At 44.7% G+C, this 21,931-nt stretch overlaps 1 protein-coding gene across 6 annotated transcripts in view; it reads right to left on the bottom strand.

The window, feature by feature from the left end:
- The window catches only part of SH3RF2 (SH3 domain containing ring finger 2), a 252,903-nt gene that overhangs the window by 50,463 nt on the left and 180,509 nt on the right, over positions 1-21,931 (bottom strand). For all 6 annotated transcript variants that reach the window (XM_086931655.1, XM_086931653.1, XM_086931656.1 and 3 more), the window contains exon 6: positions 2,697-2,791. In XM_086931655.1, the coding sequence (XP_086787781.1) occupies positions 2,697-2,791 (95 nt within the window). The remainder of the gene's footprint in view (positions 1-2,696; positions 2,792-21,931) is intronic.

The following is a 21,931-nucleotide window of genomic DNA, read 5'->3' as shown; positions in this document are numbered from 1 at the left end:
AGTCGCTTTCTGTGATGTCACTTCTTGCGACGCAATATGCAATTAGAGGGGCCTCACATCTTCCCTTTCGCCCGGGGCCTCAGAAGGCCTAGGACCGGCACTGCAGATGTGGGTCTCTTGCTCACTGTGCCAGTGCATTCAAGCTAGCCTGGCTTATGAAGGGTGACATACTCTGAAACCGGTCCCAGGATGCTTGTTTCTGGTCCAGGGCGGACCTGGCTTGGCAGTTCAGTCTGGACTGTTCCCAAGAGGCACAGGGTCAAGACTGATTTGCATATAGCTGGGTCCAAACTGGGGTGGTGCAGTGGGCAAAAGGACGATGGATTTAACCCAGATCTCTTGACTGGGGAGAATGTTTGAATCATTCAGCATTCTGTCCATCATTTGTTGCAGTTAAGCAGGTAAGTGAAGACATTTATTAATCAGGTGTCTTTAAACTTCCCTCACAGAGCCAACTGACGCCTGCACAGTCCTGTCATGAACATTCTAAACAGCCTTCAAAGGAACAGTCCAATTGTAAGGGGGGAGAAAAGGAAAGTATGGGAAGGCAGGGGAAATGGTACAGCCAGGACACAACCTTTCGCCTTTCCTCAAGAAAATGGGAGAGTAGAAAAGTTAAGGTGGAGACATATTAGTATAGAAGGACTTCATAGTATGAGATACATAACCAAATAATGATATGTGCATATGCACATCGATTGTCATGTCAATTAACATCAAATTCTTTATAACAAAAAGAAACCCTTCGAACTCTGGTATCCTTCAGTCCTTTGTCACACTCTTCCAAGTTTCCATTGGTAGGAGTGAAGTGTTCCTCATTTTCCTCTAGAACGCAAGGGCATCGGGCCAATGTGCCCACACTCCTGGTATGGTATTGTTTTGACTCTTTTGCCCATAACATCTCTCTGGGCTCAAATCACTTCACCTGCATTTAACAAGTTAGGGGTCAACCCATTGCGTGGTTGGCTACCTTTTTTTAGGATATAAAAGTTTAAACTCTATAGACAGAATTGGGCGTGGAGTGGTAAGACCACAACATGTTTTGCAAGGCTTTTTCAACTGAATCTTTAGATGCACTCACTAATTGGATACAATCCTTTATTATTCTGATAGTTCTTTCCACTAACCATTAGAAACTATATTGCATTCTACTGTTCCCCAGGAAGCATAGTCTTTGATCATTGTCAGCGTGAACCAGTGTTCATTGCATAACATATCAATCCCAGTTCCTAGGGATACCAGGTTGCCCGTATTGTGTTTGAGATCTACGGCAAACTCAGCAAACATTACAGCAGTGCGGGTGACAGCTGCGCATGCATAATGCTCAAACTATGCTAAATGTATCACTCTCCTGACAGAAGGCATGAGGCAGGCTATGCTGCATGTGCAGAGGATCATAGAAGGTAATTCCTAGGAAGGGACATCACGTTTTGGGAGTCATAGCGATTGTTAAAGTCAAGATCTTCGTTAAAAAATCGTGGCCCTCCCCCAGACGCCCCTGGACAGGGGTCAGTGAGACCATTTTATTTAAAAAGAAAAACAAAGATGGAAAGATTAATCAATATTCCATTACAGATTATTCTTTCAATAAACATGGTGATGCCCTTTACATGTGGTCCACATTAGATCTCACATTCAGTCACAAAATTCCCATGAACATGTCTCCGTGGTAAATGAAAATCCTTGGAGCCAGGTATAAAAAATAGGTTGGATTTATTGAAGCTTAGTTCTAGGTTAAGTTCATTAGAAGAAGATTGGTAGATGCAAAGTAAACCCCACCAGGAGCAGCCTCCCTGCCACTCAGCCTGCCTGCCATCAACTGCCACTCCACACACAAGCCAGGCACCAAACATTCCATGATGTCATCAGGCATTCTACCACTCACACTAGCTGAGCAACAGGGAAGTCACAGCCAGGGAAAGAAAAGACACAAGTCCAATATAACACAGTCTCCCATACCGTCTCTGATACATTTTGGAGTACCACTGATGTCAACTAGCTCAGCCTTACACCAGACCAATAATATTAAGGATTTCATGGGTTGAGAAGGCTCTGACCATGAGCATGGTTTGTTTGTCTTCAATGCTCATTTGAGCACCCACCACCCATACCAACTACTGATAAAAGAGCTACAGCAGATGTTCAAAGGCATATTATTGATTTAGACACAGGTGGGTCAACACTCATAAAGGCACTATGATCTAGTCCGCTCAGAGATTTTGCTTAATCGATGAACTATACTGAAAGCTACTGCAGGAGGCCCATTCTATAACCAATAAATGTGTTATTCAGTAGACCTCCTGAAGATGTTAACTTTCAATGAAGTTGCCTTTGATGTAAAACTTGCCAGACATAATTTAATGATAAAGTGCACTAAGAATGATGCGCCGCCAGGTAATGTCGGTATATGTAACTGTGTGTGAGTTCGACTGAAAGTGACCACTTGACCCACAAGGCTAACAGCTGTTGTGGAAGACCTAAAAGTAGGCCTTCTTAATGGATTTGGAAGGCCCCACAAATAGAGCTTGTGCATCAAATGGAAGAAGCAGTACAATCCCTCACGTAGCACATGTCCACAGATTAGGGAATCTCAGACAGTCTAGCCAGCAGTGTCCCCCTGAAGATCAGAGGCAGCCCTGTGGCCAAAGAAACTTTCAAGATGGTTCTCTCCGGGACTGTTGTGGTGTTTCACTTACATGTTAGCCGTTATGTGCTGCTGTGAATTCAGGAAGGCTGTGACTGTTGTTAACTGTCCAAGGGACTGAGGGGAGCCAGAATATAAAGTGTTGACCTGAAAAACAAAAGGAGTAGAGAGTTGTAATGTTTGACCCTGCTTGTGTTGAATCGCCAAAGAAAACATCCACGGGATATGTCAATACAATTTTGCATGTCCTTCTCCAGCTGAGCCCATGACTCTCAAACCCAATGCCTTGCTTCCCAATGCTTGTTTCCTAGGCCACCTGGCGAGTTCCTGGTCGTGAATATTCTAGGATTGAACTTTGAATAGGAAGTCTGACCCAGCCTGAACATCATGGAGAAAAGTACTTGCAAACGTGTTAGCCTTGCCAGATACAAGCAACATAGACATTGTGTCCGTCCAACTCCGTGAATCTGGAGTACCGCCACCAGCAGGGTATGAAGTGGATCACCAGATTCTGCTATTTTATCAGCATTTGTTTAGGCATTTTTGCACCATTTGTGTCATCTTGTTGTGCTTTTGAACTGAGCAAAGTTGTTCCGCTGCTGCGGGAAGCTGGCTTTCTAGCATTCTCTTCAAACAGCAGTATTACCTTTGTCCTTTTCCTGCTGCTTCTGAGGGAATAGGCAGAGGGGTTAAGATCAGGAAACAAAAGTGTGTGGGAGGGGGTGGTACCGAGGGCTACAAGGGCTGCAACATCACAGCCTATGCAAATAAAGACTGGTGAGTAAGCAACAGTCTCGGAGTCTTTGGGTTCTGGTTTATTCCTCCCAGGGTGAATGGCCATTACCTTCACTAGTGAGATGAGAAAAGTGCTTCCTGCTAAGTTCTGGCTGGTAAGCTAGAGGAAATCATTACATTCTTACAATATTTGATAGCCTGCACTAGATGCAGTCCATTTAACAGGTGAGCACGCTCAGAAGAACACACGGGATGGGAAAAGCAGCAGACATCAGGCCTCCCATCCGAAGCATGTAGGGCTCCAGCATGCAACTCCTATCGGAAAGCAGGTAGGGCTCCGGCATGCATCTCCTATCAGACAGAAGTGACAGTCTGATGTGTGCGATTCGGCCCTGCATTCAGCTCATCTGCTAGGTCCATATAAACCAGATGACAGGCCCTGGGTTCTTCTAGTCCATTGGGAGCCATGTGAGCTGTGGGAAAGGTCGAAGCTGCCAGAGGTAGCATGAGTGAGGTGGCGGCTTCCCCAAGTGAGAACCACCCCCATAGGAGGACGATGGCTAATCATAAAGGGACACATCCCCGAATAATTATTTCCGATTTCGGATTATTGAGCACTTCAAGGGATGGAAATCTTAGCAAAGGTCAGTTATCAGCAAGGACAAAAGCACCCTACCAAATCTGGTGCTTAACACTGCAATAGTGCATGCCTTTAGGAGAGCTTTTGTGTATAAACTAAAAAGTGCATTAATATATAAGTTGATTCACACCTTGATTCACACGTGTATTCTGACATATAGCTAATGTAATTGAAACAAAACCATTAGGATGTGTTAAAGTGTTTATTTCTGTCTTAGGCTAATTAGGTCTCAGTCAGGCCTCCATGCCATCTTGTTCAAAATCGATTATGTATCATGATGTTCTGTGTTTACATTTCTTACCGGGTAAGGTTTGGCTTCCCATATGACCTGCTTCACCTCCCACTGATCAACATCTAGTGAAGAGTCCTCTGACATTTAGGCTTATGAGTGATCTGTAATTCCGATGCTGCACAAACAGGAGTTTGCACAAGGATTTGAATTACACCTGCTGCAGGCAGTATTTTCCAGGTAAATTGTTGCTGGTCAAACCTGCCAAAATTTACTAGAGGAATTGCCTGGTAAGTATTGATACATGCAGATTTTTTTGTAGAAAGCCACAAAGTCTAAATATGTATATTATGCTGCATTGTAGAAGGCCACCCTTCTAATAGGTGATAATTATCACCCCGTTAAATGTATTTTCATGGGTGCAGTAATTATTGCATCCCTCACCGGGCCACTTATAATGATGGCCTTAATTGCTTTACTATCAGAATGTGCTGCACCCCATTGACAATACCGACACTCCAATCTACATGTAGGAGGGTGGAACATCTATTCGAGCTGACGGCACTGTGATTTTCAACAGTGCTAAGATGCACTATCACAGAGTAGATAAGATATTAATTTCTGACTTACTCGAGAATGTCGTATTGCTCAAGGCAAAACATTGCTACAGTTTTTCCCTATGAGTGGGTGCCATTTTGTTCCTCATTACAACAGGACATTGCAAAGGGATTACAATTACCAAGTGAATGATATTCACCACTCCCTTGCGTTTTTCCCTGATACAGTCTGGAAGGTCAAACCTGCAGATTTTTATCAGCTTAAAGGCTGGGAAAAACGCAACACAAAGTGGTTTTCAGCATGTTAAATAGTGGCCCTGCATGTTATGCCTCATTTTCAAGTTGAAAACTCAGAATATGGGGTATTGATCACTCACAGTAAATCCATACAGGATATGTCACATTGCTCAGAGCATACAACCACTTAAATTCTTAACTACACGATACTCCACACTGGTTAGGGCAGACAGCAACTGCATTGCCTGTGGCATATACACCCCAGAGCAGAAATACAGCCCAGCCCTCACCGGTAGGAGGATACCACATAGAAAACCTTGGCAAAATTGTGATACAGCTTCACCACTTGAAGACAAGAGTCCAGACCCCACCTGATGGAAGTCACAACAATGCATTGAGGGGACAAAAACCAACCTCTTCTGAAAGAATACACCAGTGAGTAGATTTCCTCAGCACATATCGGTTCTGTCGGGCCTGTATGTGGATTTGTAGCATCAGACATTGAAACCCAGGCGGACAACACATGGGACGGATGAGCGAGGATCAAAGGCGGCCCTTTAATATAATAATACAGGTGGTTGTGACATGTATGTAACCCTGCAATAACCCTGATAGACTGCCAGCTATTGGCTGTCTGTTGGCAGCTATCTCGATGTATGACCCACCATGTACAGAGTCCATCTTTCCACATGCAAGGTTCGCAGATGGTCAAATGTGCAATGAGGATCCCTGGAATGGAAATATATACCAATGCAAATGAAATTCATCCAATCAGAGATAATATTTTCATTTTCAACATAAAACGAGTATTTTTTTCCCCACTCAACATGAGAGTGAAATGATCGTCAAACTGTCTAAATGACGGGCACTCGCAGAACTTCAGAAGACCGGTGCCTTACAAATCCGCCACTAGGAGACGCTAACTCACAAATAGGGGTGGTGCGCACTCTATACATAAGACTTCTATACACAGAAAACGTGCTTATTCAAAACACGGCAACTTTTTCTGACTACTTGAAACATTGTCGTGGAAAAACATAGGGGAAACTATTCCACCCTCTATAACCTCCCAGCGACCCCCACCACGTGACTAAAATTAATTATGCATTAACTGTTCAACTCCTAAGGGCTTCCTGCGAAGCGAGGGGGAGTCGCGAGGTCAGAGGGCGGCGATGTAGGATGAAAGATGGCGCGTGTTCTTATTGAGCACGAATATTCACTTCTAGCCTGAATTGTTATTGAGTAAATAAACGTGAATAACTAGAGTGCGAATAAGTAAACATATTAATATTTCATGTTCATTGCCCGACTCCTGGCAGGTGCCTTGGCGCGGCAGCTGCACTCCTGCTGCTGCAAAGGATGTAAAATAACGTACGCCATATGGGTTTTTGGTTTATGTTTACAAAGTAATGAAAAAACTCGGTTGTTGCGGAGGCAACGTCGGGCCCTGGTAAAAAGCAATCCTGCGTTCTTGTAAATTGTAAAAGGGATATTTTAATGAAAACGCGGAGTTAGAGCTCAACACGTTGCTTTTTGCCTTACTTGCGAAATATTAACTTATCAGCAAGACGCTGCTACTGTTAGTTTAACATTGTTCATTAGGTATAAGGTACATATGCAGCTTGCTACCAACGCTCCTCCTGGTAAAATGACCGTTAGACTCACACATAACATTCTAAGGCGAGCTCCCTGCTTAACATTCGAAATGGAACGTACTACAAGGAAGCAGCAGATGGGTAGGTTCAAGGGGTGGAAGGACACAAAGGCAAATAGCACGAGGAAGGACAATAAATTAAGATTGCAGCATACATCTTCCCTGCTTTCCAGGCAAAACTTCCAGCATTTGCTTAACATACTGCTGATATGCCTCATATCCCCAAAAATACTTCCTCTAGAAAGTTATTTGGGCCAACTCTCTACCAGACTTTTTCACCATGTTACTGAATTGTCTTTTCCTGGTTCCACCTCTATTCTTGTTTGCCTTTGGAGCCAACTCATGGTATCTCAACCTAAGCAATTAAGATAATGAATCAGCAATGCAGTTTTGCGGCCTAGGAAGGCACTTCATTCTAAACATTAGATTCCATTTAAGGCAGCTCAATACCAACATTCTCAGCAGTCTCACATCCAGTTATACTGGATGGCAATCTGTTGCTGGACCCCGCTTTTTTGTTGATCGGAAATATCACCCTCTTACTGACCAACTCTTTGCCCACAGGTGAATTGTTAATACATGGGAGTAAAGTTTAGGGAACAAAATGATGTGTGCCGTAGTCTATCATGATCTGGGACACCCTTCAGGCCAACATTGCCCTACCCTTAACAGTCCCAGCCACATGTCCCTGTCAGGTTGAAACTATCTCTAACTTCCAGATGCATGGCTCTGCATTCCTCCACATGGATTCTCAGTTGCAGCCGTCTATGTCTGCCACACCACTAACGCATCCCTGATCTTCCTTGTTTGTTGAGTCGTGTGGTAAGATTGTGTTTACCCATCCAATTGCCACGGATACTTGGCAATATAATTCCATCCTTGCACCACCATACTGCACAAAATGTACCCATAAGTCAGTAACTTGCACTTTTTAGACTGTTCTCCTCATAGTCCTAAGTCTCTACGTCTGTTTAGCAGCAACTTAGATTTGATGGCTACTGAATCTATCTTGTGGCCTACGAATGTCAAAGTTGTTGCTGATTCTTCCATCTTTGTAGGCTTCAGTGGCCACACTACAGTCTGAGTCAATCTATATTACGAGTGACATGTCCAGCCGGACAGTGGTCTTCAGAGTTTACTCAATTTACACTTCGTTATACCACAAGGAGTACCTTCCACAAGTCAGCCAGTGTGCCTGTGCCCAGCACTTACAGGACGGGTACAGTACTGGCAATAATACTCTCCCACCACGTACCTCGGACGCGCCGAGCCCGCTATCATGCATGCGTCACGACCACCACCCGATAATTCTTGCTCATCGATTACCGACCACGCAATTCCCCTGCAAGCTCTAGACACTCGTTTATTGATAGCAGCATGACCTCCCGCGTCTGTATCAGTCTGATCCACCCGATCGATTTAGCATTTTAAATCCTCACCGACAGTGCATGGAATCAGTTGCGCTATCAATTGTGCAATTCTCACCAGCATGCTCGTTTGAGCCACCTTGTCACTACAATTGTTTTTGAACTCCACCCGCCCTTGAGTCGAGTTTCTCACTGGTCAATACAAGTCACCTGTTCTGGATGTTTCTTCAGTCTATGTATCTAAATGTATATATTTCCTTCCTTTCCCTTTCTAGGCATTTAGAGGCTAAATTATTGTTAAGGCTTTCATTGAAATGTCCTGATGATGGTCCCCGTGATTTACTAGGGGGTCCGAAACGCCGTCGACCTTTTGAGCACCAAATGCTAAAAACGTGATTACTATGTGTTTTAATGGTGCTTTGTTTAAGTATTCTGTACAATTGCATTAATGACAGAAAAACGTGCTTTGCCTTAAAAAGCCCTTCTTTGCTCCCTATATCCACCCTCTGTACCCGTCCTGTAAGTGCTGGGCACAGGCTTGTGTTCCACACTGGCTGACTTGTGGAAGGTACTCCTTGTGGTATAACGAAGTGTAAATTGAGTAAACTCTGAAGACCACTGTCCGGCTGGAAATGTCACTCGTAATATAGATTGACTCTGTCTATATTTTATTCCTTTCAAATTGCTTGTATGCATGGGACCAGTGTTGCATGTACAAAGTATGTTCCCCGAGGTCCCTGCTGACGAATTTGGGGTCCCTTGTTGTTGCTAAATTAACACTACAGTCTGAAGCAATGTTTTCAAAAGCTCTCAATAATTTCCCACTCTATTCCCTTTCCCTTGCCCTGCCCACCACAGGCAACAGATAGAGCACATGCCCAGACTCCCCACTTCTGCTTCCTTGTCCATTCTAAAACATGTTCAATATTTCAAGTACTAAGCTTGTGAGTGAGTACCCCGTAGACATATTTTTTCACTGTTAGCATGACAATGTCGAAAACCATTTCCATTCCTGTAACACAATCCTTAATTAGTTCAGGGGTTCTGCCCACATGTGAAAAAAGAAACTTAGCACTCAGCATGGTCTAAAAAGTAATAGACCAATTGTCCCTCTGGATATGCAAGGTGATGTATTAGCCTGTAGTCTCCACTTGTCTTCTTAGATACAGTGCCTAGTGGCAAAGTTATCAAACCCCGTATTCAATTGTTGTATAATGGCCTGTCATCAGTCCTTCTCCCACTTCTTTCTTCAACTTTATAGTCATCATACTCTTGTCATCCTTAACGGATGACACATTTTTTAACCATCTTTTCCTCATCAGGGTCCTGGCAATGAGTCATAAATTCCTCCGTCACCTCTTACTTAGCCTCTGTGCATTTTCCATCTCTAGGATAATTTGCATTCTTTTTCTTACAATTCCTCTTCTACACCTGCCTCCTGTCCCAACGCCTGGTTGTCTGCCTCACAGCACAATGTAGCACTGTATGAGGAGGTAACCCTAAATGTATTTATAGCAATCATATCAGAACCTTTTGGATTAAAGCATACTTATTTCTCTATTGTAAGCCCAGCAGAGTTCCACCTAGCATATTTCTTTGTGCTGTAAGTCCACCTCTACTTGGGTGGGGTGCCCTGGAAAGAAGGATCATGGTACTGGGAACGAGCAACCCATGACCTTGCAGGTAGGTCGCTCCCCCACCGAACAGCTCCACCTGTTTGTCCAGACCCTGCCCCAGCTGCCGCTGCTGTAGAAGTTGAGGCCCTCCTCCACCCACAGGCTACCACCTGCGCCTCATCCCTGGTGGCCAGTGGTAGGCCTTAGGTTTGTATCACTGTTGCTGTCTGTCTGTCTGTCTTCTCTGTACTGCCCATACTGTCTTCTGATGTTTGACCGCTGTTGCCTGTATCCCCCCTGTGCCTGCATTCTTATCTGTGCCCGTTCTCTTGCCTTCTGTTCCCTGATTGTGCTCGTTCTCTTGCCTTCTGCTCCCCTGATTGCACTCGTTTTTCTTGCCTTCTGTTCTCCTGATTGCACTCGTTTTTCTTGCCTTCTGCTCCCCAGATTGTACCCGTTTTTCTTGCCTTCTGCTCCCCTGATTGCACCAGTTTTTCGTGCCTTCTGCTCCCCTGATTGGACCCATTTTTTGTGCCTTCTGCTCCCCTGATTGCACTCGTTTTTCTTGCGCTCTGCTCCCCTGATTGTACTAGTTTTTCTTGCCTCTACTCCCCTTTGTGCCCTCTGTATCACTCGTTTCCCCCCGTTTTTTGTGACCTTTCTGCCCTTTCTTGGGACTGTTGTGCCTCTGTGGCACTTGTTTCCCCCCGTTTTTTGTGACCTTTTCTGCCCCTTCTTGTGACCTTTCTGCCTCTGTGCCACTTGTTTCCCCCCGTTTTTTGTGACCTTTCTGCCCTTCCTTGTGATCTTTCTGCCTCTGTGCCACTCGTTTCCCCCCATTTTTTGTGACCTTTTCTGCCCTTTCTTATGACCTTTGCGTCTCTATGCTACTCGTTTCCCCCTGTTTTTTGTAAACTTTCTGTGCTTTTTTGTGACCTTTGACCCTGCTTGCAGGCAGGTCGCCCTCACGACGCTGCTTGTCACCTGACTGCCTGGTTCTTGCCTCCTTGCTGCCTCCTTGTTTCCTGGGTTTTTCCCTCCCTTCTGCCCTGTGCACCAGTTCCCCCCGCCCCCTCGCCGCTCCCGATCTGACCTTTTCCCACCGCTGCATCCCTGCGGCCCCGCACACCCATTCGCCTCCCCGCTCCCGCCTCCCAGCTGCTCCTCCCTCCCAAGCTACCTCATATGCAGGCCGAGAAGCAGGCATGCGCAGCAGGCGCGCCCATCCGCGCCTGGACCGCGCCCAGTGCCAGAACCACTGGACCCCGCGAACGCCACAACACCAGAATCCACTACGACGCCAGCACCCTCCACGCACTCAAAACCGGCCGAAACCACACCTGCTTCCAGGCTGCCCCGAAATGGACCCACGGACCCTTCTCCTGCCACACCTGCAGCTTCACCTGCGACAGAACCACCAAACCTCCAAAGACTGGACCCAACCACCTCCGCTACATACTACTCAACACCCACTCCGCACGCAAACACGCCGTCAAGCTCTGGGATCTGCTAGACACCTCCGCCCCAGATGTGCCTTCCTGACCGAGACCTGGTGGAACGACTCCTCGGCGCCCGACATCGCTATAGCCATCCCAGACGGCTACAAGATCAACCGCAGGGATCGCGCCAATGGAATCGGAGGAGGAATAGCCATCATCCACAAGTCCACCCTCAAGGTCGCCACCCACGCAGATGACACCCTCAACACCACAGAACCCCTGCACTTCCGGATCCACACCGACCCCAACACCACCCTCAGAGGAACACTCATCTACAGACCCCCCGGACCCCGGGCTCAGTTCAGCGACTCCATCGCGGCCCTCGTCAGCAACAGACTGGACTACGGCAAAGTACTCTATGCAGGAATCCCAGCCAAACACCTACAAGGACTACAACGCATCCAAAACGCCTCCGCCTGACTGTTCGTCAATGTTCCACGCCGCAGCCACATCACCCCCCACCTGAGAGACCTACACTGGCTCCCCATCGACAAGAGGGTCACCTTCAAGCTCCTCACCCACGCACACCAAGCACTCCACAATGCCGGACCAGCCTACCTGAACAGCAGACTCAGCTTCCACACCCCCACCCACCAGCTCAGCTCCGCAAGCCTTGCCCTTGCCGCTGTCCCCCGCATCCAACGAACGACCTCCGGTGTCAGATCCTTCTCCTACCTCGCCGCCAAGTCCTGGAACACCCTCCCTACCCACATACGGCAGACCCAAGACCTACTCGCCTTCAGAAGACTCCTCAAGACCTGGCTCTTCGAGCAGTAGCAGCACCCCCCTCCCCTCAGCGCCTTGGGACCTTCACTGTTAAGTAGCGCGCTTTACAAGTACTCTGATTGATAGTACACATGTGCAGCTTGAATTGTTCTTATAGTTCTGGTTCCTGCCATCTACTGCAGCCAATTATAAATTGTGTATCAAGTTTATCATGCCCTGTGAGAACTATTCTTGGTGTCTGGCCGCTCTTACCCAGCTGGCTGAAATGCAGGGTCTCTGCAGTATTTCAAGTTGGCCTCCGTGATGTGATGCACCCAAGATGACAATACTATACCCACTAGGTTGTGTCTCCTCAAACCATCATACTCATATTATTTGTCAAATGGGTTAATGGAGTTCATTCTTTGGAACAGTGCCTTGAAATGCTTCTGATTTCTTTCTGCCGGCAGATATGTCATCCTCGTTGCTCTTGTTTTTTCCGTATTTATTCTGGCTCATTGTTTGCTGCTTTTGGCATCTCTGCAGATTTCTCAGCATGGTGTTTTCGTGCAGCATATGTTTATTTTGTTGTGGATCTCAGTTTTGTTCTGCCAAATTTATGATTGGATTGGTATTCAAATCAAAGAGTGTTTGTTCATGTCTGTTAGACTTTTCCGTCCCTCGTACTGTGACTTATTGTTAGACAAACCTGTTCATTCATGTATCCATTATCAGTACATAAAAGCATAGGTTTCATCCAGGGTCATGAAAGACGTTTAGGCATAATAGCTGGGATTAACTTCTGGGGGAATGATGGGGAACAGTCCTGTATACACATACCCCATGTGGGCATCCATTGAGGAATTCAGGGCCACTAGCATTTATGAATGGACTATAACCCTTAGGTGTGGGATGATAACTGTTTCTGTTATTTCTCCACTAAAGGTAGGAGTTCACTCTTCTCCTAATGTGGATAGGACCTCGACCACAGAGAAGATTATGATATATATAATATATATATATATATATATATATATATATATATATATATATATATATATATATATATATATATATATATATATATATATATATATATATCCACTTGGCTGCTAAGGTACAATTACTCTTTTGCTGTAATTTCCATTGAAATCAATGGAAAGTCCATGACGAGTTACCCTTGTCATTAGCAGCCAAGAGGATATATATATATATATATATATATATATATTTTTTTTTTCAAAAGTCCGAAATCAACACAGCACGCGCTGAAGACGAAAATTGAGTAAAGCCACAGACTCCGTGCTCTCGTTTTCAGTGTTCTTTATTCGTGAAGAATAACAGCCCACCAGTCGCCATGACGCGTTTCACCTCAGCCGAGGCTTGATCACATGTCATGTAAAGAAGAAAGGAAGTGACATAAATAGTATAAATGATCACATGATCAATAGTACATCCTGTTTCAATTAAAGTGATATTCACCAATTCATCATAAAGGGCACAGTGCCCTACTTTCACAGTGTTCATGTCCCGAGCTATCCGCTCAAATCATTTCATATCAACATTATATGATTATAATCAATGCCGTTGTTATGATTTTATGTGCAAAAAGAGGCAAGCATATATAAAATCTCGGAATAGTTCTAAAAAAAGTAGATTTTTAAGAAAAAATCCTTAATTCATATATTTACAATAAATAAATAATTGGATGTTATTTATAATACATGTCATTAGTAAAAAACCATGAAGCAAGCCTCATGAATCCCAGAAAAAACTTTCATACATTTGATTTTTTCATAAAACTAGGATTCAACTATACATAACTATTGATATGGTATTTGGGAATTGAATATATGTGATAGTGTAATGAGAATCATACCCCAGTGGGTAATGGCAATATCTACCATCAACAGACAGATCTAAATCCTATATATTTGTTACTTGTTACTTCCTTAGGGGTCGTTAATATAAACGCAAATTAAAGTGACCGTGCAACAAAAAATTAAATTATTACTCATAAAATTTCATTAATGTGCAGGCTGCTGAATAAGTTCATATAGATCTTAAAACATCTCATCGAATATATATTCTTCAGCAAAGAACGGACCCAACTAGCTCCAGTACGCAGCCAGGAGGTCCAGAAACACCACAGCACAAACAGGGTCCAACACTCGATTTCAGGTAAGACGTTTTTTTTTCATTTTCTTAACACCATCGTGCAGACAAGGAGGACGGTATATATATATTCCCTGATAAAAACACAGGTGTAGGGACGTTATAGTTAGGAATTAGCATTAAAAAAAACCTTAGAAGTTCCCTGAAAAAACATGTTACAGAAACTTTATAGTTAGGCTAACATATCAGTTCTACAAAACCTGTGAAATTCAGCCATTATAGTTAGCTGAGCTACTATAACTCGTGCCCCTCAATGCACTGCTGATGACATCACATATTACATTACTCATGACATGGTCAGTGACAGTGACATTAATGATTCCATGCGCTCCCAAAAAGCCTGACTACCCCCTAAGTCGCATGGCTCATTTACATCAGAGTTTACAACCTGGTCCTGGTTCTCCCCAGAATCAGGGGTACCTGATGATTTTCCCTTCGGTGTTTTACCTTTCCCTTTGACCTTATTTTGTGACCGCGACACTAGGCCACCCCTTGTCCATTTTGCCAAAGGCTCCCCCAGGCCACCACTTGCGCCGATACATTCCCTGGCTGACTTTTTCGGCCTGTTTGATCGGGTGTCACAAGTTTCCCCTTTATCTATGGGGGGAAAAGTTCTAGGATTGACTAGGGTTTGATCAGGAGGGTAGGCCAGATTATGCAGGCTAGAACATACCACACTCCTATCTTGTGTTGCATCAGACACAATGCCATCCTGGGGACACTCCTGGGACCGTGGGATATGCTCAATTCTCGGATCCAGTATCGAACTTAATGCTATGTCCCCCATGTCCCCCTGTGAGTCATCTACGGGGTCTATATTTAAGAGGCTTATAGGTTGGACCGCTATCACAGGTGATTTGGCCAATTGAATGTAACCCATTGAGGATCTTTTTTGAGATGAATAGACTCCTAACGAAAGCCTTTTCTCTGTTAGAATTATCTCATGCCGGAGCAAAGTCCCGGCCCTAAGCAGAAAGGCATACAAAGTGCCTACCACACGTCCCCCTAGCCCTACCTTCTGTCCCACTCCATTTGGTTTGGCAGTCATATATTGCACTCTTAAATATTTTTTGCGTTCACTAGGCACTTAAAAAAGGTTTTATCCTGTAATTAAGGAGGTTATAACTGGCGGAGACACTCAGATTCACAAGGCAGCTATAATATGTCCACTAGTCAGTCCGAGGGTAACCCCCTCACGGCTATTAAACAAAGTGTTCAGCAAAGTCTTTAGACCAATGTCATAGAGAATACATTCCGCTTACTTTGCGTCCAAGTGTAAGAGTTGGAGGGGTGGCCCAGCCCAGCCTCTTCCAGGCTATGACGGGCGCGGACTTGGCCCGGCACGTGCCCACGCACGTCCCGCGCCGCAGGAGCCCAAGCGACCCTTTAAGCGCCGCCTGGTGCGCTGACTGTGGGCGCGGCGTGTACGTCGCGCAGGGAATGCTGGGAGTTGTAGGCGAACTCCCCTCCGGCGTCTCCCTGCTCAGAAATGGACCCCAATGACTCCTGGCGGTGGCGGCAGGACCGAGGACTGCTCCGGAATGCCCCCAAGGTAAGTGCAGCAATGACTCCTGGTAGTGGCGGCAATAATGAAGAGAGCTCCCGCGCCGCGGGAGCCCAAGCGACCCTTTAAGCGCCTCCTGGCGCGCTGACTGCGGGCGCGGTGTGTACGTCACGCAGGGGACGCTGGGAGTTGTAGGCAAACTCCCCTCTGGCGTCTCCCTGCTCAGAAATGGCCCCCAATGACTCCTGGCGGTGGCGGCAAGACCGAGGACTACTCCGAAATGCCCCCAAGGTAAGTGCAGCAATGACTCCCGCCAGTGGCGGCAACAATGCAGAGAGCTTCTTGGAGCTTGCTGGAGGTAACAAGAGGGGTAGATGGCCCCAAGGACGTCCTTGTGGCCCAACCACCCCTTCCGTTACCTCCAGTAAGCCCCACACAGCAGGACTGCTGAGTTGTGATAGCAGGCCTCGCCCCCTTTCTCCACCACTCTGCAAACGTGCCTCCTGGTGTGCTGCTGCTTGAGGGATGAAGTTAACTTTACTCCTGAGGCCCTCAGGAGGCAAACAAACCTTATCAACCTACCAGCAGTGCGCCAAGAGTCACGTTTGCAGAGTAGTGGAGATTTCGGCCCCGGGGACACCATCCCCTCAACCATTTTTGCAACCCATGTTTTCCCAAAAAAATTTTAAGGAAGAGGGGCCAGGCCTTATCCTTTTTTATATATAATAATAATAATAATAATAATATTCATAATAATAATATTAATAATAATAATAATAATGATATAAAAAGGGGCATGGCCATGTCGTTGGGGACCTGCGGGAGCCGGCATTGCTTTTGTGCAGAGGGAGATGCAAACATGCAGCTCCCTCTGCCCAAAAGCAACTCTGCTTCGCTTCACGGAAGCAAGAGCATTTTTCAATGCGGCGGTAAGCCATTTAACGGCACCTTGTAAATACAGCTCCTAACATGCTACACTAAGCGTAAAAGGGGTGGTGTGGTGTTCCGCCGCAACACCAATTGATTTTGACACTGCCTCCTATTTACAAGGGTGGCGCAAATAGGAGGCAGCGCCAAAATTAAGACCAGGGAAAACCTGGTCTTAACATGGAGAAGCAAGGGGAAATGCTTTATGTTTCATCGTTTTTGCTGTTTTCATAGAAACAGCAAATTACCATGAATTATTGTTTATGTGCAGGAAGGTGTCCCTTCCTGCACATAAACAATCATTTAAAAAATGAAGATTTGCAACTGCTATGTGTGCTGCACAAAGCAGTGCACATAGAAGTTACAAACTCCCATTCTGGATTGTTTACGTGCAGGAAGGGACACTTTCCTGCACATAAACAATCATTTCCTCAGCGCAGGCACCCTTGACTATGGTGCAAGGGTGCCTGCTTTGGCGCTAGGAAACTGAATTTAGCGCCAGCTTTGATAGAAACGCAGGGGTGCACCGTATTATTGTAAATACAGCGCATCCCTATGTTTCTACAGTGACAGAGCGCAGCATTAGCAATTTTGGAGCTAACCGCCGCTCCATCACTTTCTTATACATATGCCCCTTAATTTCTTCGGAGATGAGATCATTCAGATTGAGGGTTTGGTTGATGATAAAACAGAATGACTTCATTATTGGGACCTGAGGAGGGAAAATACAAGGAGGATGCAACATGTCTAGTCATTGCAGTACTGGAGGTGGAGAGTTGTTCGAGGAAAACATAAATAAATTCAGTTTTGGTCGAATGACTAAAAGACATAACAAAGGTTAACGAATGAAAAGAGAAAAGCATTGGAAAAGTAAAATATCATCTGACCATCCAAGGCACTTTAGTGCATGTCTTTGTAGGCAGATCTGCATATATGATCAGGCACAAATCCATTGCTTGCAGTGCAAGGGAACCTATGGCTGACCCATGGCCCATGCTTTATGCTGTGGTGGGTGAGAGCAAAATCTGAATGACAGTTGAAAGACCAGGGGATGAAGATGGATGACTAGTATGTAATTTTTAGGTCGAGCCTGGGCAGTGCATGCGCTGCTTTGCGAGACATGCTGTATTCGAGTATGGACTTGAAGCCCCGCCCATATTTTTCATTGGCTTGCGTCATTGTGCTTTGTAAATGCTGGCTTCTGATTTGTTAATAAGCATGTTAGTCCCTCCTTACTACTGCCTTGTCTTCGTTTGTAACCTCTCATGAGGATTGGCCCTTTTACTTCAGTTGTTACACGGTATGTCTTATTTAGTCTGTAAACACTATTTTCTTTAATGAGTTTATCCTCCTGCAGGCATGACATGCTTTCCTGCAACTTTCAGGGCGCCATGCACGCTTTCACTTTCCAAGCAGCTCGGGAAAATGCTGGAGAGGTCTCGCATTTACAAGAGTTTGAGCTATTGGCATTGTAAATGACAATGCCTTTTATTTATATGTTAATTATCAAAACAGATAAATAAAAGGGATTGTCATTTACAATGCCAATAGCTTAAACTCTTGCAAATGCGAGACCTATTGAATTGTAATTGTTTGTTTTTTATTGCAAATGCCTTCATGAATATTCTTTGTGGATACTCTGAGTAAATAGATGTTTTTACTACCGATTGATTCATCGAACCCAGTGATAACAGAAAGTAAATTATCAAACAAGAATGCTGGCATTTAATTATCCCCTTTATAAACGGTTATTTCTTCACATCTGCCAATGTCTACGAAACTTTTCACTAGGAGGTTCATTTTTCAAAACGTTCATTACCCACTCAAGTAATGCCTTGGTGCCTTTTGTTCGGTGTTATAAGTCGATTGAAGCCTCATTTTGTGTGCGTTCAACTGTTTGCTTCAGGTGATATTGTTGGAAGGTGTATTTTACCCAATTTGAATGCATGGATACCATTTTAGGAGGCTGACGTTTTTCGACGTGCAAAAATGGGTATTTGACTAAAAATATAAATTAGCGTTGTACCTTCCTCAAAAAGTTAATTTGTTTGGTCCCAGACCTTTTTGGATTTGAGTAGTGTGAGTGAAATTGTGTAATTTTTTTCTCATGAATTTTGCGAAATTCTATGAAAATTGCTCAAAGTTAGGCTTTCATGACGAAATGTGGTTTGCCTGTATCTCGTGTCATTGTTTTATATGAACGCGCACTCTGGCTATAAGCGTCTTGTATGATAGTGGCAGGAGAATGGTAAGAGCAGAAAATGTCTCTCATCTAGAAATGTTTTGTGGAAACCAGTCTTCTGCTGATATCTTGCCAGACTTTTTTTATGCACGTGTATGTTTGAGTAAAGAAATTATGCAAACCCTTGTAATACAAAATGCCCAAAAATGTCAAAATTTTTGCATAATGCAAGATCTGGGAATTTCACAAGTTTCATTACATAATTACAATTTTACCCAGGCCTAGACTTTCTGCAACTGAAAGTGTTAACTAAATTAAAACTAAAACGCGTTCCTTGGCTAACTAGACAGAGCCCAGAAATAGTGTGATTTTTGTTTTCGTCTGCAAAAAGTCTTATCTACTCAAAATAAGTAAATGTGCTTTATGGACAATAAAACCAACCAATCCCTTAGTCTAGTAGGGTCGCTGTAAGTCATTTGGGAGTTAATACAAATGTAAGTCACTTGAGCGTGAATACAGGTTTTTATCATCAGCAAACTCTGAACCTTCCACAGATGCAGTTGATCTGAATGTCAAATTCAGTTACACTCTTCTTTTCCTTGAAATCCTCTGCCAAGTCTGGCCCTTACCCCATGGTATTCTCAAGCATTCTTTCTATCACAACAACTGCTTCCCAGGCAGGGCCATTCTGATTTCCTTTCTACTCTCCAACTCCGTACTGCAATAACTCATGGTTGCTTATATCACACCCTCATGAAAAAGTAAGATGCCATATATGTACTTAATATTGCACACGGCTCACTCCCGGAGGAGTATCTTGGCGCTTGCACTGAGCAGGCAATTATAAACTGTCTAGAACAACCATGTTGTGAGCATCTTCTTGAAATTCTCATCTATGTCGTTCTGAAGGGACGACATAGACGAGTGATGCAAAGACGGAGCCTTAAAACCCAGCTGGCACGTGTCCAAGCAGTTTTTCTGAAGCCTTTGTACTTTGCCACACACTCAACCACAAACACACAACCACACACAACCCCACACACAACCACACACACAACCACAACCGCACACATACAACCACACACACACAACCACACACACAACCACACCATCAGTGCACACTTCCACCAGGCACAGACACCATCAGTCGTCAGTGCACGCTTTCACCGGGCACAAACATTACCAGCCGTCCGTGCACGCTGCCACCAGGCACACACACACCACCAGCCGTCAGTGCACGCTTCCACCAGGCACACACACACCACCAACCGTCAGTGCACGCTTTTACCAGGCGCGCACACACACCACCAGCCGTCAGTGCACACTTTCACCAGGCACACACACCACCAGCCATCAGTGCACAATTTCTACAGGCACACACACCACCAGCCATCAGTGCACACATCAATTGTTAACGCATCCACAATTAGCTATTGTAGCAATCGCAGTATGGCACACTTTACTTTTAAACATATTCATCTAAAGTACAGCATGCCACCATTGCTACAAAAATAAATACACATTTTTTTTGGCCTACAATTTATAGACTTTTGTTGCAATTGGTGTTGCAATATTTAGCAATGCCAATAGCTCAAACGTAATTAATGCGAGACCTTTTGAATTGCAAAAGCTGAAGATGACCGAGTAGGTAAATTACAAATCAACTGGGCAGCGCTGTTCTGAACGACGTGTAGTTTAGCCAGCAAGGTGTCATTTGCTGCAACTAACAATGCATTTTGATAGTCCAGGCGACTAATTATAAGTGCTAGGACCAGGGTTTTCCTAGAGGTGGAAGATAGCCAGGAAAAGACTGTTTTTTTAATAACCTCATCATGGCATAACAAGTGCCACATGTGGCGTTAACCTGGTCTCTTAAGTATAGTGTCCAATGAAGTTTCACACCTACATTTCTCACCACTTGTTTGGAAGTGGGGGCTGGATCAAAATCCGAAGACCATCACTCAGCTTACTAGAGCTTGTGCGATTTTCCAAGCACACAATCTCAAATCTCAATCAAAGCCATAGACTCTTCCTCAGTCTTCAGCCCAACAGCCAAAGGACGTTTCCAAGCCAATGTGATTGAAAGAGAAGCCTTCAAATACCTATCAAAAATCTTTGCAGCCAATACCATCCTGCCTGATGCCCAAACTTGGCACTGCCCCTATTGCAACACTGAGTCTTCTCTGTCCTCCATATAGGATGACCTCAACTCTACAATCAAACAGAATATGAACACAGAGTGGCATGTGATGCAGTCCAGCGTCGCATCGTACTTTGCCGACAACAAAAATTAGAACCCAAAAAAGGCTGCAGAAAGGATCTCTTCCTTCATCACAGAGAAGGGTCACCTAATCTTTAATACATATTTCCACTCAGTGCACTTCCACGCGGAAGTTGCATCCTGCAATGTTCAGCCTTCACACCTCCGCTTTTTAATGGCTATCTCTGTTCCTTATCAGACATCATTAAAACATTCAGCCTCTCCTGCCACCACTACGCAAATAACACCCAGATCATTCTGGCGGTGGACAAATGTATGGCCCTTAATTCCTGTGCTCTTTGTCCCTTGCCATGTAATCGCTAAAATTTGACAACTTACAAACACTTAAACTCAACACAGATCGCAACAAGAAGAAAATAGTCGTTCATCCTCCTGCCAAGTGCTCTGCGACCCAAAGAACTTGGAACTACTCCCTCAGGGTCCAGCAATATCAGGGAACATGGAGTCAATATGGACACAGGACCTTCACTTGCTCTGCAGAAAGCATCAGGTGATTATGTCCTTCTGCCACAATCCCAGAAACCAAAGGGGGGTTTCCTCTTCCTGGCAATGAGTCCAGGCCGCAATCAGGTATTTCTTTCTTGATTGGACAACAGTAATGATTTATACTTGTGAACCCTTGTTTTCCTCCAACGAAGACTTCAGTAGATTCAAAGCACAGCTGCCAGAGTCCTTCTGTGCTTCATAACATGGAAAACCAACACACCAGCTCCGTAAGCTCAGGACTAGCTCTTGGTAGTGAGACTCATCTTATAAAAAACAAGCTGTCTCACTCACAAGCTACGCAAAATGTAGGACAAATCTGCTTATTATACAAAGGTACCCCAAAGTGTCGGATAGGTAGTACATTTTTCTCATCACAAACCACCATGCTCAAATGTCTTCCTAAACCATATCGGAAAACGACCTACCTCAGTGTTTTAAGTGTATGGAAAAGGAGTGTGTGTGTGTGTGGGGTGGGGGTGGGGGGGTTCTAAAA

Source organism: Lissotriton vulgaris, chromosome 7 (genome assembly GCF_964263255.1).
Source record: "Lissotriton vulgaris chromosome 7, aLisVul1.2, whole genome shotgun sequence".
Taxonomy (NCBI): domain Eukaryota; kingdom Metazoa; phylum Chordata; class Amphibia; order Caudata; family Salamandridae; genus Lissotriton; species Lissotriton vulgaris.
The sequence above is the reverse complement of the archived record's forward strand: the minus strand, read 5'-3'. Positions and strand labels throughout refer to the sequence as shown.